Source organism: Girardinichthys multiradiatus, chromosome 14 (genome assembly GCF_021462225.1).
Source record: "Girardinichthys multiradiatus isolate DD_20200921_A chromosome 14, DD_fGirMul_XY1, whole genome shotgun sequence".
NCBI classification, from domain to species: Eukaryota; Metazoa; Chordata; class Actinopteri; order Cyprinodontiformes; family Goodeidae; genus Girardinichthys; species Girardinichthys multiradiatus.
In genome coordinates this window covers 31,956,304-31,983,040 of record NC_061807.1, presented here as the reverse complement: position 1 = coordinate 31,983,040, position 26,737 = coordinate 31,956,304, and the positions used below count along the sequence as shown (strand labels likewise).

The 26,737-nt window shown below is 39.1% G+C and overlaps 2 protein-coding genes across 2 annotated transcripts in view; one reads left to right on the top strand and one right to left on the bottom strand.

Annotated features, from left to right (window-relative positions):
• Positions 1-17,408, top strand: part of rin1b (Ras and Rab interactor 1b) — an 84,206-nt gene extending 66,798 nt beyond the window's left edge. Inside the window, exons 9-12 of the mRNA XM_047385172.1 lie at positions 6,498-6,806; positions 7,216-7,347; positions 10,998-11,167; positions 14,179-17,408. Coding sequence (XP_047241128.1) covers positions 6,498-6,806; positions 7,216-7,347; positions 10,998-11,167; positions 14,179-14,502 — 935 coding nt within the window. The 3' untranslated portion in view covers positions 14,503-17,408. The remainder of the gene's footprint in view (positions 1-6,497; positions 6,807-7,215; positions 7,348-10,997; positions 11,168-14,178) is intronic.
• Positions 17,409-18,147: 739 nt separating this feature from the next.
• zgc:101810 (uncharacterized protein LOC493612 homolog) lies at positions 18,148-24,592 on the bottom strand. The gene is made up of 9 exons (XM_047385173.1): positions 24,429-24,592; positions 23,508-23,618; positions 22,571-22,729; positions 21,570-21,699; positions 21,300-21,436; positions 21,074-21,223; positions 20,803-20,948; positions 20,583-20,715; positions 18,148-19,553 (listed from the first exon to the last, which is right to left on the bottom strand). Exons 1-9 carry the CDS (start codon positions 24,474-24,476, stop codon positions 19,383-19,385), a joined length of 1,185 nt encoding a protein of 394 aa, XP_047241129.1. The 5' UTR covers positions 24,477-24,592; the 3' UTR covers positions 18,148-19,382.
• Between the last annotated feature and the right edge of the window lie 2,145 nt (positions 24,593-26,737).

Sequence of the window (26,737 nt, the reverse complement as noted above, 5' to 3'; positions counted from 1 at the left end):
GGGTTGGACAATGAAACTGAAACACCTGGTTTTAGACCACAATAATTTATTAGTATGGTGTAGTCCCTCCTTTTGCGGCCAATACAGCATCAATTCGTCTTGGGAATGACATATACAAGTCCTGCACAGTGGTCAGAGGGATTTTAAGCCATTCTTCTTGCAGGATAGTGGCCAGGTCACTACGTGATACTGGTGGAGGAAAACGTAGTGACCTGGCCAAAGTGGCTCAATAATATTTAGATCTGGTGACTGTACAGGCCATGGGAGATGTTCAACTTCACTTTCATGTTCATCAAACCAATCTTTTACCAGTCTTGCTGTGTGTATTTGAACATTTGGATTTATTTCCTTTAAATCACAGTTAGTCTTGTTCCCTTAGTTTGTAGTTTCTCTGTGTCTTAGTACAGCTTTCTTTGTGTCTCCCTCCCTCAGCTTTGCTGCATTCATTCTGCCACAGCTATTCCACATTTCCTCTGATTAACCCTTCTGGTTCATTTGTCATTTTCCAGCCCAGCCTCAGTATCTAAGCTCATGGGTTCTTGTTGCTGGATTTTCCCGTTACTCGGCTCGTGCTCTATGTCCTGTTCTACTTGTATGTTTTTTTGTTTCTTTATTAAATCATTCTTTCTGCTCATCCCAATTTCTTGTCTGCACTTTGGTTCAACCCAAAACCTACACTACATGACAAACAGACAATATTAACAGAGAAATTATTCATATTTGTGATTTTCAATAGCCAAGTTTGTAGTTCGGGGGGGTGGATCTTGAGAGGAGAATGGTGTTTAAATCTCTATTGTGCTCTAATTTGGTTTATTAGAGTGAGAAGGTTAATTTGTGTGGCTGGTGTGCCAGGTTAAACAATGGCAGATTCACTGACATGCAAGACCCCATCTTAAGCACAGCTAGTAACGCTCAGTGGAATAACTACAAACAAACACAATGAAAACAATGAATCTAAAGAATCCAATGAAAGCCTGCTGTTCAGGAGGCTTTCTAAAATTATGTTCCACAATAACTGGTGGAAAATTCAGAGTAAAAGCTCTATTTAGCTTGTAAAGTGATTTTCTGGCTAAGAACATTCATCCACAGAACCCTTCCCAATTCACCGTAGTATAGATGTATTGAATGCCCAAAGTATATTATTGGGACTTGGTGGCTCAGAAACATTACTCTTTACTTCAATTCTGTACCAGCAAGATTTGAAAACTCTTTTTACCTCCCTTACCCTTCTCCTCACTGTGTGCATGTTCTCTTGTCAGTTCCATTTTGAAGAGAAATAGCCATCTGTATCTTATTATACCCCAGGGAAACAGGAAATCATGTTTTACTAATTAATAGCTTCAACATTCAGTTAAACTAAAACAGTAAAGAGTACATTTCAAAAAGGCTTCGGTCAAATGTGTTTTACGGGGCGTTTTAATGTAGTACCAGTGATTTTGTTAAAACAGCTGTTTCTGTGGAATTTCTTGTTTTGTCTATCAATAATTTTTTTAATGTTATTGTTTTGTCTTTATTTTGATATAATGGTTAGATCCTGTTAAACTGCAGAGCTGTGTAATACTGACTGCTCTGTTTCTCATACAATCCCGACAGAAATGCTTCTTAAGGCTCATTACAAAGACATGAATGAATCATTTATAAATTTTTGAGAAAGCCTTGTTTTATTTTACTGCAAACAGTTTATTGTTAATGTGGTGGACCGAGTTGCAAAGTGACAGAATAAAAAAAAAAAATTGTTAAAAACGTTAAGAGGTCAAAGAAATAAAACTGAACTCAGGCAAAAAAATATAAACTTAACAACCAATTGACTGCAAAAACAACACATAACACAGAAATTACTCCAGGTCATGTAATGTATAATGGCTGACCAGACCACTACAACTTGATAGGGGAAACTATACTCAATACAGCCAGTAACTACAAGAAAACAACGAAGTACAGTTATGTTTGTTGATAAACTAAACGCCAAGGAAAGAAATCAAAAGTATTAAACTTTAAATAGAAATCTTGAGTTAAATACAAAAACCTACTTGAATTAAAGAGAATACAAATTTCCTCTCTCCACCAGAATCTGGTGGTGCAGTCCAATTATCCCCTCTATGTATTTTAGGTGCTCTGACCCCTGTCCACCATCTCTTGTCTGGGCAAACTCCCAAGAATCATGCAATGTAAGAAATTGGTAAAATAAACAAGAATTGGTGATTATAACAAATCAAAGGTGAGAAATTAGTTGATTAAAAATATAAGTGAACCAAATGTGCTCTTACACATACAACAAATATCAAGTCAATAAACATTTACTCTAAACAAAACCATGTCATTGTGTTTGGATTAATGAAAACCATAAATATACTAAACAATAAATAAAAATGAATGAGAGTGACTTTCCTGTAGTGTAGCTATAGGTGTGGCTATCACAGTTAAGACCGCTGAATTTCATTTTATGCAGAAACTAGAAAAACAGTATTGTCTTGGTATTTATGGTTCTTAAGGGCAAATCAGAATAGAGCAAAATTACTGGCAGATCAGAGCATGACATAACTGGAAATCGCAAATCAATCATGAGATCTCTGATCAAATGTTACTTGTGCCTGGCATAGTTCTGTTTTTATTTAGGATTTCAACAACTCCTCTGAAAGTAAATTCCAGCCACACAGATTCCAAAATTAAGTCAAATTAAAATAATAAAAAAAATCTCATAATTATATTTCTTATGGATTTTACTGCATTTAGTTCCTTGGAAGTTCATTCATAAACATAGATAAAGTTCGTTAGGTCATCCATCCATCCATCCATCCATCCATCCATCCATCCATCCATCCATCCATCCATCCATCCATCCATCCCAGCTAACTATGTGAATTCTCTGATTGGATTAAGTCTTCTGTGCTTGAATAAAATATGTGTTCGATATCCGTGTGAAGTTGTCATTTGTACACATCATGAGCTTGCCAGACTGAAAGGAAGAGACAATGAGAAATACAAAAAAAATATGGGAAAGAAAAATACTGAACAATTAGAGAACATTGAAGCTGAAACCTAGATGGTGTCAGAGGAGGTAGGTTTATAGAAGCAGACATGGTGGGCTGTCGAGGCTCCAGTAAAGGAAACTGTCAACACAAAGCAGCCTGTGTAGTAGTAAAGTGGTGGTTGGAGGGGGTGGTCATATTGTGTCTGATGTTTATCAAACAGTGTTGGGATAGCCCTGCCTGACGTTCCCACACTCACAAGCTTCCCATTCAGCACTTGACTGGTCTCTGTACTCTAAAGACATTACAGGAGCTTACATTGCAAGGAAAGTGGTTGGATCTGTTGACACAGTCCTGTGCGTGGGATTTTTCCTTTGTGTTTGGACTTCTTTGTGCGTACCTCACAGGTGTTATTTTGTGTAATAACAAATGATGGTTACCCAGCTGTTTAGAGGCTTTGGCGGGAGGGCTGGAGGGTGGTTGGCCTCAGCCTTCCGTTCATCCTCCGTTACTTCCTTCCTTCCTTTCTTCCTATTGCACTGCGATTCTGATTTATCTCTCATTGCGTCGGCGGGAGGCATTTGCATTTTTTTTCTCTCCCCCTCGTTTATCATAAAAAGATATCAGAGTCCCACGCTCACTTGAAAAGCTGCACGATTCACTGGAGGGTGGGAGGGAGACATAGAAATAGGCAGGTTACTTGGAAAGTGTAACCAGTTACAGGTCTGTGAGTAACAGCTTAAAAAAATATAGTCACCTTTGTACAAAAGCTGCTCGTATGTAACAAAGCTGTAATCACGTTACATGTAATGTGTTACTCTCCAGAGCTGGTAAATGAGAGCTGGATGCTGAGAGGGAGGAGTGATTGATCACAAGGTAGATGGAGGAGGGATGTGGGGGATTATACAGGAGGGAAACATGATGGAGGGGTGGGAGGAGATTGATGATAAGTGGAAAATATTGAGTCAGGAGTGCCCACTGACTACGTTGAGAGTGTCTCCACATGTGAGAGCACGCATGTGCATGGACATGAGGTTGGATATTGTTAATTATTGTTGCCAGGCCAAAAAAAGATTAGTTTTACAGACACATGCGGTTTTTCTATTGCAACAAATAATAAGTGTTTGTTTTACAGTTACAGTGTAGCATTTAACAAATATAATATATTTAGGAGAGAATTAGGCCATTCCTATAAATGTGTCCTGAGGAGAAAATCAGGGTTATGTTGCAGCTCAATTACTGCCACCCCTGATAGAGATGTATAAAACCCTTAAAGGGTTAGTTCAGTCAGATTTTTGCAAGTGAGGTTCTGTGAAGTTATTATTATAACAACATTATGCTGTAATGTTGAAACAAGTGAACAGAAGATATGACATAAAACCTTCATTACTGTAATAGTTTGCTAGCTGGAGTCAAAAACATGTCATATCACTGTCAGCTTGTTGGAAAAGTAAGTACAAGTGGTGAAAGTTAAAAAGTTTAGCAGACCTACACTGTATCTGCTCATTTGGAGGATCAGCAGATTTCAAGTGCATCGGGATACATTTCAAACATCTATCAGAACAAGAAAGCACAGGAACATATCATCTACGATCCTGCTGCACAACAACACAAAATTTACAACAGTTTACTCCATTCCTGGTGGAGCTAGAATGTCCTTACGATGCAAAGCCGGTCAGATCTAGTCAGAAGGTTCAAACGACGTAACTACACATGCACATAGGGACATTCTTCAGATGACTGAAACAGCTCCAAACGTAACAATCATCTGTCTGGAAACTGTAGACTGTTAAAAATGTACAGTGAAAGAGTGGCTAGCCTCTACTGCTCTGATGACTTATTTAGTTTCCATCAAGCTAACAGTGACATGTCATCTTTCTATTTCCAAAAAGTAAACTAATGCTGATAAGAATTTCACAGAGACTTGCTACAAAAAATCAGAACTTCATATTGAATCCAACTTTTATTGCAGTAATATAATCCCAGACAGAAAACCTCAAAGAAATCAAACCTTTATTGTGAATGCATTTCCATTTTTGTTCGGGAACTTTTGTTCAGTGATCTATGACTCCTTGTTTCCCTGGAGTATAAATATAACACAGAGCTTCATTTTCTTAGCCACTGTAAATAAAATAAGAAAGACAAGAGTAATTGTCATTATGTTTTTCAATTGTTTTTATGATTACTGTTTTTTTAAAGATTTCCAGTACTAACAAGTGTTTATTACCGCTACTATTGCTGTGTGTTTTTGTTTTTGTACTGCTGTCTATACAAAACAGTATATTTTCATGGCAGACTAAAGGCCAGTACATACTCTCAAAAACATAGAAACTGGTTATTTTGCTTAAGGTGGCAAGAACCAAGTTTCTCTGGCCAAGGCTGTTCCTACTTTACAAGACCTCTAGTGCAGAGCTCTTGAAAATTCCGCATAGGTTCATTCCCACTGGAGCATAATTGTTGTTCTTGTCAGGTTTACAATTAAAATGTTTTTAAGAATAATGGGTTTCCTAAATCTTAAACTGTATGTTAAAGAATTTCAGTTTTATCTGTCTGATCATATCAGGCAGAAAAATAAATATCACAAAACCTCAAAGTAAACCTGAAACTTGCAGACCCTAAAAGCATCATTCAGAAAACATTTTTTGTATATACTGGTACACGGAGTTTAAACCACCACTTTAACAGATTTGTCAGATTTCTACATTTTGCCTAAATTATCATTATAAAACTTTGAATCAGAGTAATTTATTGCGTTATCCTTAGTCAGTTAGCTGCTACATTATTATTAGTTTTCTTTTATTGGCAGATAGTGAGTAAATGATCACTGTAAAAAATAGAAAGTAATTTAAAGATTTTTTTAAAACCAATAACCACTATTCTGTTAAAAGGGAATGGATAAAAACTACCTAACAGTTGTTGATTTTTTCATTTCTTTGATTTATTGAGGTCCTAAAATAACTTTAGGAACTTTATTTATTTAGATGTATAACTGCCAATCAAGATAAAAAATAAACCAATAACAGTAAGTAAAACTAGAAAATGGGTAAGAGCTTGACATATGTAACCAGTTAAGTTTTGGTCTATTTCTATCATGCATTTTATTGAAAAAGTATGTAAAAAGGGAAATATGCAGCAACTGCAGACCTATGACAGGATGAATTTATATTGACCTAAAGGTTAGTGAAAATTGTAACAATCAAAATCCTGAGTGGATGGATTTGTTCCTAGTACAAAGCTACAGCAGTACCCCACTACAAAAATAAATCTTAATTAAAAAACCTGGGGATCTTTTTTTGGTTTTCTTTTTCAATTGTTCATTGCTTTTGAAATAATCAATTATTCATTTTGTATAGTTAAAGCATGCCTTTTTTGTCATGACTGACACTATAATAATTATCATTACTGGGCAGTGTATCCCTCTGGGCATATTGCCTGTTCCTGTGTTTTTTCAGCTATAAATCAGCAAAATAAAACACTTAGAAGACAACACCAAATCAGTTTCCAGTTTCCTTCCTTCTCTTTTTGCAGACCTGGCATTGGAGCGGGCCATGTTCTCCTGTATCCTCAGGCCATTGAAGTGCCACCTTGAGAAAGCCCTGACAGCTTTTCACAATCAGGATGGCTCCACCCAGCGGCTCACTCAGAACATGCTCCGCCTGAAAGGGAACGGGGCCATAGAGCAGCTTGGTGTGCGGACGGGGGTCCCAGATGTCCAAGAGGTGGAGAGGGTGAAGCAGAAACTGATCCTTATGCAGCGAACACACTCGCCCATTGATAAAGTGCTCTTGCTGCTCCAAGTTTGCAAGTTTGTCCACAAGGCAATGGGGACTTTACATGGTGAGACATCAGCATGTCCACAAAGTTTAGTTCAGCCTTTTAAACTGAAGCACATATTGTTTTCCTTTTGTGTTCATCAAAATTCTGGCAAGGACCTGGACTGGTTGGTCTTAGATGTGATTTTTTCCAAAAGGTCAAAGTTTGTTTCTCAAGATTTAGATTTTATTACCACAGCTGCTCTTTGATACCTGTGAAAAAAAACTTTCTTGATATGTTATCAGAGACTCCAAATTCATACACTGTGTATCTATAAAGTGTGTCATGAACATTAGTTTGTGATATGTCAGTCTGGCTGTAATTGATAAAAATCTGGTTTTTCATACCTGATTTGCAGACACCATATAGTTATTTCATTTGAAATGGTAAATATCTAATGAAATCATGTTCTTTTATTGCCCTTGTTTTACAGGGCAGGATGTTAGCTTGGATGACTTCCTTCCTGCGTTATCCTATGTGATAGTGGAATGTAACAGGCCTAACCTGCTGATAGAGGTGGAGTACATGATGGAGCTGCTGGAGCCCTCCTGGCTTGGCGGAGAAGGTACGACCCGAACCTTCTCTTGTTGCACTGAAATATAGGGTGTAAACATAAAAAACAAATATAGACACAAAAAAACAGATTATTTTGGCCACTAGTCAAACATTGAGCATATTTTTCATAAGCAATGCATTCTCTGAGCCTTCTGTTACTAAATTAGTAGACCAGCAAATTAGCTGTTTGAGACCTTTCTGCAGCTCTGGACAATGCCTCAAAATGATCAAATTTCTATGGTAACTGTTCTTCAGAATTGGTCTTTTTTGTGCCACGATAAAATTATAAAAGTTTTTAACAATCTGAACTCTGCCCGCTAACAGGAGAAGTAACTATTTGGATGTTTGTCACAATTTGCCAATGTTGGCATTGGTACCATCACACTACCATGTAAGATGCTTGACTAAGGAGGAGGTTCCTTTTCTTAAATGTTGTGGTAGTTTTATACCAGATGTATCAGGATGCCCTCCTTTCATAAAGTTCCAAAAAAGCACCACTTTTGTTTGGTCAGTCTGTCACCATATCTTGGCAAATGTGAGATGAACTTTTTGTTTTTGGTTAGCAGTGGTTTTTGCCTTGGAACTCTGCAGTGGATGCCATTTTGTCTCTTTCTAATAGTAGTTGAATCATGAACAGTGATCGTAAGTGAGGCTGCAGTTGTCATGTTTTGTGAGTTAGGAGAAAGACCAAAATGCAGACAAAGGATAGGGCTTAGAATGGCAGCAGGTTTAATGAAAATATAACTGAAAACCTTCCAGAAAGAGCATGAGGAGAACAGGATATGGAGCAGATGTAACCAGTAAAGAACAGTGGAAACCAGTGAGTGTATACACAGAGGTCAGGGTGGAGAATAATATTGGATTCAGGTGAGCTTATAAGGGGAATATGGAACAGCTTTGAAAGGATAGTGCTGGGCAGCGCACTGAGGAAAGGAGGCTAATTAACACAAAAAACACAAATAGAGATTGACAAAACACAAAGGAGGACAAGCCTATCACCCCAGAATAAACTAAAATATAAAATCAGAACACAAGAATAAGTGAAAAGCTAAACACAAATGAATTAACTAATAAGACATGACCTAACCACAGTAAAAAACAGAGGTGATAAACTAATAAGGAAAACCTAAAATTACAGCAGTGCTTTAAATGTTGTTCTGGGTTCTTCTCTGAACTCCTCGATGAGTTGGCAATGTGCTCTTGGAGGAGGTTTGATAGACTGGCCACTCCTTTAAAAGGTTCCCTCACTATTACATGGAGTCCCAAAGCCTTACAAAATGGCTTTGCTACCCCTTTCCAGGTTGATAGATATTAATGACTCTTATTTTCATCTGTCCTTGACTTTCTTTTGATCAGGACCTGGTGTGTTGGTTTTTTAGCCTACTTCATGTTGTTGGACAGGCTCTACTTAAAAGATTTCTTAATTGTACAGGTCTGACAGTAATTAGGCCTATCTGGCTAGGCCTGATAACTGCCTGTTATTATGTAAATAATACTTCGAAAACTGCTTTGTTTGTATCTTAAAATCATTTTGAATACCTGAATCATTTAAGCGTGACAAAAAAAAACTGAAGGAAATCTAAGGCATAACACTGTTCTTCAGTACATCATACCTCAGAGATGCGATCATGTAAAAGAACAACAAAGCAAAGTTTATGCAGTAAATACATAATGTAAAGACAGCTAAATAGTTACTTTCATGGGTTATTTTATCTTGACAGTTTCTTCTTTAAACACTGAGCCCCCACAGATCTCCTTCCTTTAGTCCTCTGGCTCAGTGATGTTAGCACTGCTACAAGCTAGCTGTCCCTGCACTGATAAAGCACAAAGTACACTATTTATCCAAGTTATTTTTTTCAAGCATTTGTGATTCATTTTCTTTTGACTTTACCACAGCCTTCCTATTGAGAGACAAACGTCCTAGATCAGCTAAGCCAAGTGTTGCAGTTAATTCACTTGTTTATTGACCTGGAGTCAGGGTAGATAATTCAACTGCTCATTCTGCCCACTCCTGCTAGACAACACTTCTTGACACTTTGGTTGCCAGTTGCCAATCGAATGCAATATTTATTTATTTAATTAAAAAAGGCCAGTTTACTTCATTTATGTTTTTCCTTCTCAAAGGGCCCTCTTTGTGGGAAGAGTCCACTTTGGACTTATGCTAGATCCAGGCTAGCTTGTGACATTTTTCTTCACTTATTTTTCATACTTTAAGTTTTGAGATCACCTACAGGGGTTGGACAATGAAACTGAAACACCTGTCATTTTAGTGTATGAGGTTTCATGGCTAAATTGGACCAGCCTGGTAGCCAGTCTTCATTGATTGCACATTGCACCAGTAAGAGCAGAGTGTGAAGGTTCAATTAGCAGGGTAAGAGCACAGTTTTGCTCAAAATATTGAAAATGCACACAATATTATGGGTGACATACCAGAGTTCAAAAGAGGACAAATTGTTAGTGCACGTCTTGCTGGCGCATCTGTGACCAAGACAGCAAGTCTTTGTGATGTATCAAGAGCCACGGTATCCAGGGTAATGTCAGCATACCACCAAGAAGGACGAACCACATCCAACAGGATTAACTCTGGACGCAAGAGGAAGCTGTCTGAAAGGGATGTTCGGGTGCTAACCCGGATTGTATCCAAAAAACATAAAACCACGGCTGCCCAAATCACGGCAGAATTAAATGTGCACCTCAACTCTCCTGTTTCCACCAGAACTGTCCGTCAGGAGCTCCACAGGGTCAATATACACAGCCGGGCTGCTATAGCCAAACCTTTGGTCACTCATGCCAATGCCAAACGTCAGTTTCAATGGTACAAGAAGCGCAAATCTTGGCCTGTGGACAATGTGAAACATGTATTGTTCTCTGATGAGTCCACCTTTACTGTTTTCCTCACATCCTGTAGAGTTACGGTGTGGAGAAGCCCCAAAGAAGCGTACCACCCAGACTGTTGCATGCCCAGAGTGAAGCATGGGGGTGGATCAGTGATGGTTTGGGCTGCAATATCATGGCATTCCCTTGGTCCAATACTTGTGCTAGATGGGCGCGTCACTGCCAAGGACTACCGAACCATTCTTGAGGACCATCTGCATCCAATGGTTCAAACATTGTATCCTGAAGGCGGTGCCATGTATCATGATGACAATGAACCAATACACACAGCAAGACTGGTGAAAGATTGGTTTGATGAACGTGAAGTTGAACATCTCCCATGGCCTGCATAGTCACCAGATCTAAATATTATTGAGCCACTTTGGGGTGTTTTGGAGGAGCGAGTCAGGAAACGTTTTCTTCCACCAGTATCACTTTGTGACCTGGCCACTATCCTGCAAGAAGAATGGCTTAAAATCCCTCTGACCACTGTGCAGGACTTGTATATGTCATTCCCAAGACGAATTGACGCTGTATTGGCCGCAAAAGGAAGCCCTACACCATACTAATAAATTATTGTAGTCTAAAACAAGGTGTTTCAGTTTCATTGTCCAACCCCTGTATATACATGTGAGTAAAAACCCAGCTTTAAACAGTAGCATCTAGCAACTCAGCTTTTGTCTAGAAGTAACACTGCTGTAGCTGATTATCATAGTTGTTCCTGTATTAGTACTACAAACTAAATATTACTTTTTCCTCCTGCAATCTTTTATTTTTTGTCTCTAGGCGGGTACTACCTGACCAGCGTATATGCCAGCCTGTGTCTGATCCAGAGCCTGGAGCAGGATCAACCATTCTCTGGCTGCCTAACACCACAAGTGCAGGAAGCTCTGAAGGAATGGAGCTGCAGACGGACTCTGGAGGCCCAGAAACAAAAGGAGACTCAACAAAGCCAGGTAGACACCAGCTCATTTGATTGTAGTGACAAGTACAGAGACATTACTGAGACATTACTAGCATTGCAAGTAGGTTTGTTGTGGAGGAGTTCATTTTACCACCACAAAAACAAACCTGAATAGATATCAGATTATTTAGTATTTACTGCGGCCATATATCACTCTCATAGTATATCACCTCTCCCATCGTCGACAAAAGGTGTGGTACCTGGCATGAATTAAAGAGATATGCAGTTTTTGCTAGCCTTACAGCATGCGGTCGTTCTAAGTTAAGGTTTGTTCATCTCTAGAACATGTTTCTATTGAATTCCCTCTGTTTCCACATGTCCCATTTAATAATTTACATAAGGTGTAGCTTGTGCTGAAACAGTCTATAAGATGGGCTGGTGGTTTGTTTGATTGTCAGCAGGGATGTTTAGTGTCTGCCTGCAGGGAGACAACTGCCTGTAGTACTTCTGGAAAGAAACTATTTCCTAATGCAACTTATGGTTGACGTCCAAAATAAAATGAACAATATACAAATCTTTTACTGTCACATTACTACAGGTCTTAGTTTTAGCAGTCATCAGTTTGCTGCTGAAATATACACAAAAACTCTATCAATTTCATAGACCTTCGATTCATATTCAAATATTTAGAATGAAATTCAGTTAAACCCAGTTCTTGTCCAATCACGTGGTCACATTTAGATCCAATTACATAAAGTCAAGTTGAATTCAGGTTATTTTAAAACACAGTATACTTGGGTCGATCATTTAAAACCAGTTGGAAGAAAGTTATCCATATAATTAAGCCCAGCAGATTGCAACCAGTAGGTGACTTTGCCGCAATCCCTCATCTGAGAAAGCCTGTGGTGGGAGCGGGGATGAACGACTCTGTTTTAACAGCAAGAAACCTCCAGCACAACCAAGCTCAGTATGAGTGGTCATAATCCCTGATTGGCTGGGAGAGGCTGAGGAGGGAGACAGAAAAAACACAAAGCACCGGTCCAGGATTACTTTTTGTGGGGGAAAAAGTACAATTTCTTTGTTCAAGAAAGTGAAGAAGCACGGGGCTAGGAGTACTTTCTATTGAAAAGAGAAACAAAGAAAACACATCAAGTTAATGCCACCAACAGCTCAGTCAGTGACTCCATCCAGGAAATTAACACGGCTAAACACAGACGTATCAAACCCGGAATACTTTCTACAGAAAGTGTTTGAGAGACTATGCAAAGCTGATGGCAGCAGTAACTCTTGCTAGGAAAGATGCACGGATAAACATAAAAGCCCTGCATCTGGAGTATTTTCTTTGAAAAGGAAAAGCAAAAAGAGTACACGAAGTTAATGGTGGGGATACAAAATTACACAAATTTAATGGCAACTACAGCTTCATTACTGACTCCATCCAGAAAAAGAAACAGAGCACAACCAAGGTACTAGGACATGTGTACTTTCTCTGAAAAGAAAAACCAATAGAGAATTCATAATTAACAGCAGCAATAATTTCAGACATTTCATAAATGCATTTAAAAATGCAAAGTGCCCCAAATCTGTTCTGACTTATTTTAAGTGGTCAAAAAAACAACATTGCGAACAAAAACAAAGGATAATCCATCCACAAAGGCTCCGGCATCACAGTAATTAATTACATTGATGGCAGCAGTATCTCATTGTCCTACATCTGTGACTTTGGCAGGTGGGGCAAAGCAATCGATCGTGTTTGACAGAAATTTTACGCCAAGTTGTAATTATTTTTGCCTGACGATGCTTCGATGTTCCCAACTTGAAAGCTCTGAGTGAAGATTTTTCCACATCAGATAATTCCTGAAAAGCGAGACAGCGCACATGGATGTCCCCCTCCCAAAAAGGAGTGAGATTAATTTTCATAGGTAATCCCTTTTATCTGGGGCTTCCAGCTTATGACTGGACTTTCCCTACAGCCATCACACACTCTTGCTGACATTTGCCTATGCTCCCTTTCATCACCTCCCCCTTGGCCTTCATGTCAGTGTAACAGGTCCACCAGAAGCCATTAAAAATAACAATTCATTGTCATCCACGTTTCTATCTTGTCACGTGGTGCTTCTCCTGGCTTCAAATAGCCCATCTAACTCACCCGGCAGCCACATTTTCCACTGACACAGGCGAGGATCAGTGAGCCAAGTGCTATGAAGAGGTGGGCGGTCAGATAACATGAAATTTATCGAGCTGCATCTACCCGTCGAAGCAGGCAAACACAATATGCACACGGACAGCGAGGAGCTCAGTGACTCTGTAAGTTTTGAAGATCATAAGACCTGTTGATTGTTATTCCTGACTGTGTGTTTTCAATCCTTATTGGGGTTTTATTTAGAGCCTGTCTGGCCACTTTTACTTTTGTTTTCTTGTGGTTGGAGCCTGGATGTGTACATGTTCATAGGATTGTTGGCATGTTTGTGGAATAGAGGAGGATTTGCTTTAGTTCCCCAAGATTAGCTGTTTGGTGAAGGGATTTTGCGCTGTGTCTTTTGCACAGCATGTGTGTTCTGTTCAGAGAGTTGTGAGGGCGGCTGTAGGTGGTTGAATTGGACATTATATAAGGGCTAAAGTGTTTGATGAGTGGCAATTGATGCAGTTCTATTAGTTTTATGTTTGATCGCCTTTCATGGTTTAGCTCAGAGAAAGTAGGGAAACTTTCTCCCTCGAAGAGCTGAGTGAAAAGTTGAGATGCAGTCTTGCTTCTGTAGGATTAATGTTTGAAGTTTGCAGCAGATAAAAGAGCAGTTCCATGAAGATGAAGTTTATATAAAGCTTTTCGGCCTGGGTGGCTGTGTGTGGGAAGCAGAAGCTTTGTTGTTGAGGCTGTTTCTTTTATGAGCTTCATTTTGCCTCATTTCCTGCAGCTTTCACAGTTCTCATCCCTCTCTCCGCCCCCTGTTTTGCCCTCACTCCATAAGCCTCTTGACCTCTGTTTGTCATCAATACAACATGCATTCACTCGTTTTTCTGTCTCTCTCCATCTCTTCTCCTGCTCCTTCTCCCTCCCTGCAGAGGTGCGTTCGGATTCTGTTCCAGGACGGGGAGCGAAGCGCTGTGCGGACGTTGCAGTGGAGAGCCGGGGAGACCAGCCAGGCCCTGGCGCAGCTGTGTGCCTCCACCTTCGGAGTGTCCGACCCGCAACAATACACACTGTACTGGCGCAGCGGCGGTGAGATGAGGGCCCTACCGCCCCAGGCCCAGCCCCAGGACCTGGCTGGTCACAGTGAGGGGGGGCCCTCGCTCTCCTACCTGAGGACCGACCACGACTTCAGCAAGATGCGACGGCTCACCAGAGGTGGCGCCGTGGACCTGAGCGAGTCGGTGTGCGAAGAATGAGTGGGAGGCACAGAGGAAGGAGGAGGGGGAGATGGATGGTTGGTGTTTTTCTCTGTCTCTTTCTCTCTCTGTCTCATCTCTCCGGCGGTGTATTGTGCCTCGTCATGGATCAGGACTGTGAAAAACTACAGTTCTAATCTCATGTTGGTCCCAAACGGACCAGAGCAAAGCAGAGACAACTTGCTGAAAGTTGTGCCAGACATTGAGGCTGCTTGTGTAAAAGGAGTGTACTATTTGTGACATGGAAAATATGTAATAAATGGTTTTGATTGTTTTTTTTTTTCTGCAACATGAACCCAGAGTTAAACTATGAAGGGATTACATCATTAAGAGATGAAGAGGCTGAAATCCAAAGAAAACAAATTCTGTGAGACTACTGTTGCCTGGAAACAAAACCACTTCCTGTACGCACTTAGGGAGACAAATTGTCCACCGTGGTGATGTAACTCTTTCAAGGTGTAAGTCTGGGCGAAATCTTAAAGACACTCGGATGTATTATTGCTTCACTTTCTGTGCAAAAATCTGAAGATGTTTAATGGTGGGGATGTGACCTTTTTTGTGGTTCCCTGAAATTTGGCATCACAGAAAAGAGAGATGTGTTATAGCCAAGACCAAACTGCAGTACCAAAGTGACAGAACATACATAATGAGGGGTGATTGGGGCTATTTAGTTACAAAGAAATAAAAATTGAATTCAGCTGTGTATAAGAATCTCCCACAGAGATGGTTTTATGTGTGCTTGTTGGAGAGAAGGTACAGACCCCTCTCCTTGTTTTCAGTTTCTCACATGGTTCTTGCTGGTGGAATAACGAGTAAGTGGGAGGAAGGTGGCAGAAAAGCTTCAGTTCTTTATTTTTAAGGCCCTGTCTACACTAACCTGGATATTTTGCAAATATTTTTTTTGTCATTTTCCACCTCCTGCCTAGGGATTGGCAATTTATCGATGCCACCATAACGCTAAAAGTGATGAAAAAATATTTAAAAATTCCTAACAAGTTTTTGCCTACCAGTTACATTGAGTAGTGATACTGTACAGCTCAATTCCACACAGTGATTGTGTCTTCATATTTTATTCCCTTATGGCAATGAATAAATACGATAATTGCCCATCCTACTCCTGGGAAGAGAATGAAGACGTTTTAAATGAGCCATCAAAGCGGAGATTTTTAAAAACTGGTGTATATATGGGGATGTTTGATAACTAAATAATTTAAAACAATACCATAGAGGCCCCTTTGCACACGTCCGAATTAAGGGCTCTGGGCTTTAAACCATAGCCCAACAGTGGAGCAATCTTTGAGAAAACCTTAAAGGCCTGAACATACTCCACAAGAGGCAAGAGATTTGTTCTTGTTTGTTCTCCCAGGGATTATCTTGACACATCATCTGGGCAGATCTCTATTCTTATATGGTGTCTGACAACTATTGGGTGATTGGTCAGAAATTAAAAGTGGGCATGGTTAATGAGGAAAAGGAGAAATTCTGGTATTTCTGCTTCTCCTCAAGTGTGGACTTCTGCGCGCCACGTTTTTGGAGAGAAGCCGAAACACCAGTTCATACGCAACAAGAACCAAGAAATTTGTTTTTTACTTCATGTGGTAGGATCAGGAATACAGTTATTTCTGGCCAGGAAATGTCATGCTTCAAAAGAAACTAAATCCAAAACACATTTAAAATTTCTGGTCAAGTGAAGAACTCCAGGAAAGATGCCGTAAAGCCCTTAAGTACTCTGCAAGAACAGAGAAATGTTTTCTCTCTGAGGACTTCAAGGAATAAAATGATGCCATCGTTTTCCTGCAGCCCTGGTTTGGGAGTTCTTAAGGCTTGTTCTTAATAATTATGGGCAGAATTTATTTCTTTTGTGGTATCTGACAACTGCTGCATGATTGGTTAGAAATCTACAGTGGTTACTACTCTGATATATGCCGCTGTGGGACTTCCTGGGAGTTCCACACTTGAGTTTCTTGTTAAGTAGTAAATGTAGATACTGTTCTTGTTCTTTCCATATCAAGTAAACAAACAAATATATTGTTTCTTGCAGAGTATGACCAGAGCTTTAACATGGCACTTCTTTAGCCATGCTCAGGATCTTCTACTTTTGAATGTTAATGTTTGTTACATTAACATTATTGCAACCTGCTAGCACAGTGTTAGCATTATAGCCTTTTTGATTGGAATGCAAAATGTTTACTGTTGTATTTTTTCAAGACAGATTAAAAAAACATCTGGAGTAGTGTAGCTAGGGCCTAAATCACATCGGGGAGAAAAAACAATGCATTATCACCCGGGGTCAACTTGCAACAAATTTATAAATTTACAGACTGACTTGCGAATGTGTTAAAGAATTTTCTTGCATTCATTCAATTTTTCTAATCCTGCTATTCAGTTCTGTTGTTTATCTTGACCTAAGTGTAAGATGAAATATTGTGTTCTGACCAATAAAAAGGATCTCATGAGGACTGGGAGAATGTAAATGTCCTCATCACCAGCTTCTGGGACTCCTGCTGCAAGTCGTCAATACCAACAGACTGTTCGACTCAGTGTCACTTTCAAATATATAAATATCATATTGTGAATTTAAAACTAAATTACAATTGTTCAGTTTGTTGTGTGGATATGAAAGTGCGGATCTTCAACATATCTGGAGTTTTTAATCCAATTGAGGAGGTTCGTTTTTGAGAGCTATGATGTGAATATTGTTGCATGCTTTGTCATTCAACGGAAAGGTTGATCTGTGTGTGTGTGTGTGTGTGTGTGTGTGTGTGTGTGTGTGTGTGTGCCTGTGTGTGTTTGTGCAGCATGTGTTTACTGTGTGAGTTTATCGATTCTTTTCAATGTAAAAAACACACACATTACTGTATTTTGTCAGGTAACGCAGTCTCGCAATAAAGATTGCAATATCTGTACCAGCAGCATTTGCCTTCACTTTTGCACAAAAAGGTTGTCCTAAATCAGCTCAACCACTAGATGGCAGCAAATACAATCAGTTTTTTGTTTCAAACCTACTTATTTTCTTAAGGTTAAGGTTTATTTTTATGATTTTACAGATTTGACATTAAAACATTCATAACAATCATAAAAATTTCACCGGCTGGGAAAGGAGAGACAACACTGAAATAAACAGCTGCATGCACGTTCTACAGAAAAAACCTAAAGCTAACACCCACATCTTTTTGATATTTTATCTAATTTAGATTATTTTTCGAATGGGCACCTTTTCCAGATCATTAATCTTGGATTTCCCACTGGCAGGCAAAATTAGCTTGATCAATGCTGACATTTTAGAAATCTTTAGTTCACATATGTATTTATTCATTTGCCTTTGCCATCTTATGGCCAAGGAATGGTTCCATCTGAAGTTTGCAAAGAACAGGCCAGTATGTGTGATTCACAATTCAGTCTGAGATGTCTGTTTTATAAGATAAATGGCACCTGCAAAATGTGTCAAATAAGTATTTAATATCTCCTTTGAATATAAATTTATATTTGTGAGAAGATTTGTATCCTATTTTTACTTATCTAACCTTTCATTTCAATACATTCATTCATTGGCCAAAAATCCCATGATAAGAAATAATTATTTTTAACACAGAGGCTGATTTCTCTTAGCCAAAGTGGTAAAGACAAGAGAACATGGCATTCATGTCAGGCAGACATGTTTATTCATCTTAAAATCGCTACTTGAACATATCCATATTCAGGGAAATAACAAAAGTATTAAAATAACTGGAACTTTGACTAACAAGGCTGGACTGGAACCCAAGTTTATCAAGCCACTAACACACAATGTGACAAGGGAGAACAATAAAAAGGTTTCCAAAGCTCACTGTTGGGGAACTGCAGCCAAAGAGTGATATATTGTGGTCACCAAGCCTCTACAATTATCAGAAGCTATCTACATGCCATACAGCTGTTTTTTGAGGCATGCCAGGAAAAAATGCCTTTCCTCTCCTATCATCACAAATGTAAACATGTGAAATTTAACTGGAACCATGTCCAGAAGACACTAAGATCACATGTGGATTGATATGTGGAAAAGCATCTCCCACTCTTAAGTATGGCAGAGGATCTGTGATACTGTGGGCCTGGTTTTCTTCCAAAGTCCTTAGGAACCCCTGGTAGAGGTCATGGCATCAGGAACCCTTTGAAATACCAGAAAGTTTTAAGTAAAAATCTGACAACCTCTACAAGTAAACTGAAAATAGGTCATCATGTAATCTTTCAGCAGCAAATAATCCAAAACATCATGCAGGCCAGATCAACACAGAAATGGTTAACCAACCATAAAATGAACCTTCTTCCCAGGCCTAAATTCTGTGGGAAATCTGTTGGGTGAGTTGAAGATAAGAAAGCATAAGAAATTACCTAGGAGTTTGGACAGACAAAAAAAAGGAATGATCAAAGATCCCTCTCTGTGTTCGCTCCAACCTTGTGAAATGTTACAGAAGACTAAAGGCTGTCATAGATGCAAAAGGAGGCCGTACAAGTTTTTTCTGCTCCCCACTAAATAAATGGACTCAAGTCAAAATTTTGATTTTTCTGCCATTTTCAGTGGGAGATTAGGATTTTGCAATACAAATAAATTTTCCAGAGTGCTTTTTCCACATCATTCCCAGGGGGTGCCAATAGATGGTACTGTATAATCCAATAAAAAGAAACATGTCTGGTCTAGTTATGAAATCCACAAAATCTAATTAACTGTATGTTTTACTGTTTTCATGGTAAAAGAAGTGTTATAATACAACTAATTAGTAGTTTTGATCAACAGAGATAAGGAAAGGCAATATGACAAAATAGATTTAACGATATTTAACCATAAACATGGAAGAATTAGCATTATCTCAGAGCAAGTTTGCTGATCCTTTTCGTTGGGCATTGCTTCATCTCACTCCTCCTGCCAGCTTTTGCAGCACTCCCAGGCCCTTCTCCTTGTATTCCGCTTGGCTCAGCCAGAAGGTGTCCTTGTCTTTCATGATGTTGGCTAGCACAGCTCCCCCCAGGAACACCATGTGCTTGCGTCTGGGCGGGTCCTCTATTCGGATCTTGAACTTCTGCAGAGGTGTAAAGTGAAGAAAGGTATGATAAAAGAGCACATACACAGGGATGCTGTCTTTCATGATACATGCTATGTCCCTTTAAATAAGACTAAGGCACTCAGTAATATTAATAAAATGTCCAAAACTGAACATCTAAGATATTAAAAGAGGGCTTCCCAACAACTTCAAACTTTGTCTTGAAAGATTTCAGAAGATAAAATGTATGTAATTATTTTTTCATCCAAGCTTGTCTCCAAGTTACAGTTATGTGAAAAAAATGGACACCCCATGAAATAAAAAGAAATGTTTATAAATTAATTTCTAATCTTATGTTTAAGGGTGTTTGTACAGCTTATTTCAAGGCCTCCTGAAGCAAAGTATCACCAAACCATGACTCCTCCACCTCCATGCTTTACAACCGGTTATAAGGTCATTTTCTTGTATTGTTGTATTTGTTTTATGCCAAACATGCCCTCTCTTTTGATGTCCAAATAATTCAAATTTAACCCCTTTTATCCAGAGAACATTGTTTCATATATTGTGGTCTTTGTCTATATCCTCTCAGGCAAACTATAGTGTGGCCATCATGTTACTGTATTCATACTGAGGACGAGCCACCCCACATTTATCCATTTGGGAATAAATGTGGGGGTGTCCTAACATATTCCTTCCCAGTAATTTTATTTAACAAGATTTTACATATTTTAAAAGGCCTTTTTTCAGTTGTTATTGTTTATTTATATTACTTAATATCCCAGCGTTATTTAAACAGTCTTTAAATATCCATCTGTTCAAATATGTTTGTCCTATTTAACACGTGGCTGTATGTTCAGTATGTTTGAACATTTGAACAGTTTATATATGTATATGATTGTACATGTATAGCTACACAATACAGTCAAATATTCTACATCAACTTTATATATTTGGACCATGAACCAGTATTGTTAAGCAATCATTACATTTAAGACAATTCAAGAATCAACACAGGCTTTCACCTGTTTAAGCCTTTTCTGCAACCATTAATACCCATCAGATTCTTACCGATAGTTTATCTGTGTCTCCTTTGAGCACCCTCTCCAGGTAGAGTTGTTTGATCTCTCTTTCCAGCCTGGAGGGAAGGCCTGGGTACATGGTGGTCCCGCCTGACAGAACAATGTGCTTGTAGAAGTCAGCCCTGCTCAGCAAAGCACAGTGGAGATGTGTCACTATTATGTTTTTGGTTTTGTAGGTTTGTCAAAGAGAGCTGTGGCGAGACTCAGACCTGAGGTCAATGTCTGCAGCCTGGATGGTATTAAAGAGCAGTTCAGCCACACCAGCTCCTTCCACGTTGATGAGATGAGGCTGAAAAAGAGCTTCTGGGGCCCCGAATCGTTCTCCGCCGATGTTCACCTGCCGGCCATCGGGGAGCTGCAGCAAAGATATGGACCAATAAAACTTAAACCATCAGAGATGGGGAATAACCTTTGGAAATTTTGATAAAATAAATTAAAACCTGCAACTGTGTATTCTTTGGATGTTGATCCTAAACATACCATATAGGACTCTACCAGATAGGTGGTCTCCAGGGCAAGGCGCTGCTCTTGTTCAATGTTGTATCCGACGTAGCAGAGCTTCTCCTTCAACATCCGTACGGTCTCGAAATCAGCCGTGTGGTTGAAGGCATATCCGCGCAGCAACAGGAGCTGGTGGGAAGATAAAATTTCACTTAATAAATCAAAATCTTTGTGTTTGGTGAAAGAATGATTCTTTTCATCTCACTTTAATGAGGTAGCGCGTGATGTCACGTCCTGCAATGTCCAACCTGCGAGTGAGGTGGGGTAAAGAAAAGCCCTCATACACTGGACAGATGTGGGTGACACCGTCTCCCGAGTCTACAACGACGCCGGTGAGCAAACCTGATCAAACAGCACATTTCAAGTCCTGAAGAAAATGTATCCATTGATTGATGAGTTAAAACATGAAGGATTAAGGCAGCAACATACTAATTTAGGATGTGGCCTTAAAAGCAGGAACTTGATGTGAACTTACCCTGAGCGTACAGGGTGAGCACAGCCTGAATCGCCACATAGATGCCATGGAACTGGTACTTTTCAAACATGATCTCGGCAATTTTCTCTCGGTTCTTGGTGGGGTTCATGGGTGGCTCGGTCAGCAAGATCTGTAAAACAAAACAAATTTATGAATATGTGGTTTCTATGGCAAGAAACAGCCCAGAGGTATAGTCTCTCGTACAAGTAAAGAATGCTGCTAAAATTTATATATTAATTAATATGTTTTTTCAAATTTTATGTTACTATCGAGGTTTATGTTTTAGCATTTTTGGTCCACAGGCGTTATTTTAATCAATTGTTGGTCCCCTTATGTTCTATATTCACAAGCTCCTTTGTGGCCAGCTCATTCAGAGCTGTTGTGCGTACATTAACAAATGATGCTAATAAAACACACAAGAAGATACATGTAGCTTTGCTAATCTTACAGCATGAAATGCTAAATGTTTTTTAATTGTTTTAAATTGTGATTCAAACATAATTCTGGTCTCAATCTGCAAATTCTTTCAGCCTTGCTGTTTTCAGGCTAAAATCTTCCAATAAAATTTGATTGTAAGATTAATATTGATGCTCAATCTGGATTTAGATCTTGTGGTCTAATGAACTAGGACAATCAATTTAAGACCAGTTAAAGTTGTTTCACCACTATTGCCTTGACTATTGTTATGAGTTTCTGCAAAAATCAGGCAGGCTTCCAGACACCTTACCTGGTAGAAAAATACATTTTCATTGTGTTTGCCATGCTACAAAACAAATTTTTTAGTTCTTTATTAATATCAACAGCTCATTTCTTCTCATCAAGTCCTAACTGGTTTTACTCTTAACTATATTGTAGATTTATTACAAAAACTGACCACTGAGATCCATAGACAGGCCACAGTTTGGGACAAAGAAGGATTAACTATTTTCACAGGTGCGAAGAGGACATCAAATAAGGTCATAGAAAAACCATATAACCAGACATCTGCATATGTTCAGCACCTTGCATTCTGATGGGTTGATGTTGAGACGTTCTGGGCCAAAGGTATAGTCCCACAGGTGCAGCATGTCTTCCCAGCATCGCACCATGCCATTCTCCATGGGGTAGGACACCTCCAGCATGGAGCGCAACTCACTGGCTTCATCCCCAATCATCAGATCCTAGTGATAGAGGTCAGAGCCAGAAGAACAAGACTGTATGACTTTTTGAATTTTTTGCTTCTGGTAAAAATGTCTTCCTTTTTTTAAGAAATATTGGGTAATGTTAAAAGATGACCTGGTGAGTTTAAAAAAAATATATATATATATTTTTTTTTAATAAAGCTTCCAGTTTTCACCATTGTAAGTGATATAACAGGAGGAGACACAAATTACTATTCAATGTGCAGAAACATGGAACATCAAAGACTTAATCTGCCTTTTGGTTTTCTGCCTGCATCTTTTCGTCTCTCGAGGGGGATCGGGAGGCTTAAAGGCCTTAATGATTTTCACAGTCACAGGTTGCCTTAGTGTATAAAATGAACTGTCTCGGAAAGATAACAGGTGTACATTGTTAAGACTCTTAAATACTTGCGAGCTGTGATGCAAGAAGAGCTAGATGAGCAAAAGGTCGGGAAATGAATTAAATTAGATGAGCTCTTTAGCTTTGTGCTATAATGGTGTGCCTTGCAAAACTTGGAAACCCCTTGAATGTTTTTACATTTTGTCATAAGACAACCATAATGATTCAGGTCTTTCAAAGTAAAGGGGCAAAATACAAAACAAAAAACTTTTTTTAGATTTTTATTTGGTAAGAAAATTGGAAAACCATGTATTCTTTTCAATCCCCTTTATTTTTATGAACAACTTTGTGTTGGTCTGTCTCATAAAATCCCAAATGAAATGCATTGAAGTTTTTGGTTGTAATGTGAATAATTACAGCCATCTTATTTGATCTCACCTTAATCTCGATGCTGCCCACTTTGTTGTTTGAACGTATGAGTGGCCTTCCCAACAAGGACGGGAAAATATGCTCGGGGAAGTTGGACCCAGCAAAGCCACACTTGACAAACTATGCAGGGAAGTGAAAAAGAAACTTTTGCAGTAAATTTTGGGTGTGTGTGCAAATAAAGCTTGCATTTCTGCTTGTCAACTGATACTAAGACTTTGTGCTACCAGTAAGAACTCAAATTGTTTGAATTTTAAAAAGTATACATGTGGAACGTTGTCTGCATGAAGGCATTTAAATAAATATTAAATTACATAGTGTGTAAATGCTAAGAAATCAACCACAGGTTGTGCTTCTCCCACTTTACTGTCTCAACTTGTCTGTTGGGTCATACACACATTCCTTAGCCCGAAGTAACGTAATACATTCCTAGCAAAAACACAAAAAAATAAAGAAAAACATAGAAATCAATACCTTAGTAGGACTGTTATTTGATTTGGTTTTCCTTAGAAATAAGCCTAACAATCCTATAATGTAATCTCGGGTGCAGCTTTGAACATTTGAAGAGCTCAAAAACCTCTTCCTGCTTTTCATTCAATGCACGCTCCGTTCAAACCATCACATCCATTTATGGATGTTTGTAAAAGCAGGAGTGACAAGTCCAGACTCATGGAAACAGGGCTACAGTATGCACCGAGTTACACACCCTGCAGGATTTCTGCATTCGTTTCACTGAAAAATCCAAATATCAGCTTGAAATCAACACCTTCTATAGAAATCAAAACACCATTAGAAATGCAGCACACCTGGTTTGCAGGTCACCATCATTAATGTGTGGATAACTTGTGAAGATAAAGACTATAGAAAATAAAGCAAAAACAAATTTAATGATGATATGACTGCTGTGTGAAGCAGTTTGAAACATTCACTCACCCCGCTCCCATTGTCACAAACCACCACCTTCCTTCCTTGGCTGTCCATGCTTTCAAAACCAGTTCAATGTACTCCCACCTGTCAGAGCAAGAGCGAGACTAAATATAATATTTAAGATAGATATGCATGAGTTTCTCTGGGTTCACAGCTGAAAGGTGGAAGGAAGTCTGATCTTGAAGTGTGGGCAGGGTTACAAGTTGTGAAAACATCCATTTTCGGGATAGGGAGGAGCTGAGCTTTTCCTTTTTTGTTTAGGCAGGAAAAAAAAATTCTTGTTTATGAAATGTTTTCACATTCAACTCTTTGACTTAGTTCAATGTTTTATTGTGCAGACATTATTTCTTAATTTTTTGTACAGGTGTTAACCCTCCACAACTCTGATATTGCTTTAGAAACAAACTAATCATAGATACGGCACAGCTGAATATTCTGGCTTTGCAAAACATACCTCAGCTGCATTCCTGTTTAGATCAGCTAACACAAAAAGAAAATATAAAGGGTTCCCTCAATGTAGAGAAAGTACTGGCATTTTTGAAACAAGCCAAAATTCTACCAATGAATCTCCTTTTGTTTGCGGCCCTCGCTGAGGAGCTAGACCTGGCAGATTGACAGGAATCATGGCTCCAACAACAGTCTGTTGAGAGGATGGGAAGAATTATTCAAGAAAGATAAATCGACACAGAGTTCGGCAAAACAATTGTTTTCAGTCAGTAGGCTCAACCATTTGGAGAAAGTACAAAAAAAATCACAATTAACACCCAAACAAAACAGCAGAAGACAGGGTTCTACTGAGCCTAGCAAAACCGTCAAAGACTGGATGAAAGAGGCGGGCCGTGATAAACCATGAATCTGTGATTGGATAACGAGATGATACTGAAACATCTGCTCAATGCCATCACATTAAAACACTGAAAGTAAATAAACAGGTAGACAATAAAACTGTACATGCCTTTCTCTATCTTTCAGTCTAATTTTGGCTTGCTGATGCTGAACCAGGCTCAGTGTGAGCAGCCGTCTGCCACAACCGACTGGGGGTTTGAGAGAACAGAGCAGAGAAGAACACAGAAGCACTGATCCAGGAGCACTTTCTATAGGAAAGCAAAGTAAAACAATAATGGTTGTAGCTCCTTTAGTGGCTTCATCTAGGAGGGAAAGACAGCTAAGCAGATGAACTCTGATCCAGTTTTCAAGTTTAGAGTATGAGAGAGAGCACATACAGTTAGTCATAGTAAAAGTTCAGCTAGCAGCTATATGTAGGAGAGAGACGGGGTTAACAATGAAAGACAGGGCCAAGTGTATCATCAGTATAAGGTGAGCATTAAGTTGTTTGCTTGGCCAATGTCCCCTCCAGGAAGGTGTCAAAGCTAAACACAGAGCTAGGACAGGTGTATCTTCCAGAAGGAGAAGAAAGAGAGAGAGAGCATAAAGTTAAAAACTGAAATAAAAGCATATATGGCTAAATAGGAGAGTAGTGTGAGAATGTAGCAGAGAGGGTGAAAGTGGTCATTTTGTCCTCCAGCAGCCAAAGTCTACAGCAGCATAACTACAGAGATAGCTCAGGATAAACTAAGCCACTCTAACTATAAGCTTTATCAAAAAGGAAAGTTTTAAGCCTAGCCTTAAAAGTAGACAGGGTGTCTGCCTCACGGACTAAAGCTGGGAGCTGGTTCCACAGGAGAGGAGCCTGATAACTAAAGGATCTGCCTCCCATTCTACTTCTAGAGACTCTAGGAACCACCAGGAAACCTGCAGTCTGAGAATGAAGTGCTCTGTTAGGAACGTATGGACCAATCAGATCTCTGATGTATGATGGAGCTAGATCATTAAGGGCTTTATATGTGAGGAGGAGAATTTTAAATTATATTCTGGATTTAACAGGGAGCCAATGAAGGGAAGCTAAAATAGGAGAAATATCCTCTTTCTTTTTATTTTCATCATGAGGTGAGATAAGGTTCATTTGTCAGATTAATGTATTATTTTTTAATTAAACGTTTATTTAACCAGATAAAGACCCATTAAGATCAAGACTTCTTTCACAAGGGTCACCTGACCAAGAAAGGCAGCAGCACGTGTCGTAGTGGACAAGACAGAACACAATGACAAAAAAAACATTATAAATATGTAAAGTGTGGGCAGTTTGACAAATAAGGTGCAGTAGTTTTTGTTCAATAGATTTCTGTTGTTGGTTTCTTAAGATAGAGTGGGAAGCTTTCAGTGAAACAAGTTCTGACACTTTCAATTCAGATTGGAGAACATTCGAAGCACAGGGGGCAGAAAAACTGAAAGCTCTATTTTCAGTTTCAGTTCAA

What these genes read in the sequence shown, in the direction of transcription:
- zgc:101810 (XM_047385173.1), bottom strand. Translation starts at nt 24,476, where the DNA reads ATGGACAGCCAAGGAAGGAAGGTGGTGGTTTGTGACAATGGGAGCGGG. An exon ending in GCTCACCCTGTACGCTCAGG is followed by an intron (nt 21,437 to 21,569) that starts GTAAGTTCACAT and finishes CTGTTTGATCAG; the next exon opens with GTTTGCTCACCGGCGTCGTT. An exon ending in GCTGCAGACATTGACCTCAG is followed by an intron (nt 20,716 to 20,802) that starts GTCTGAGTCTCG and finishes TTTGCTGAGCAG; the next exon opens with GGCTGACTTCTACAAGCACA.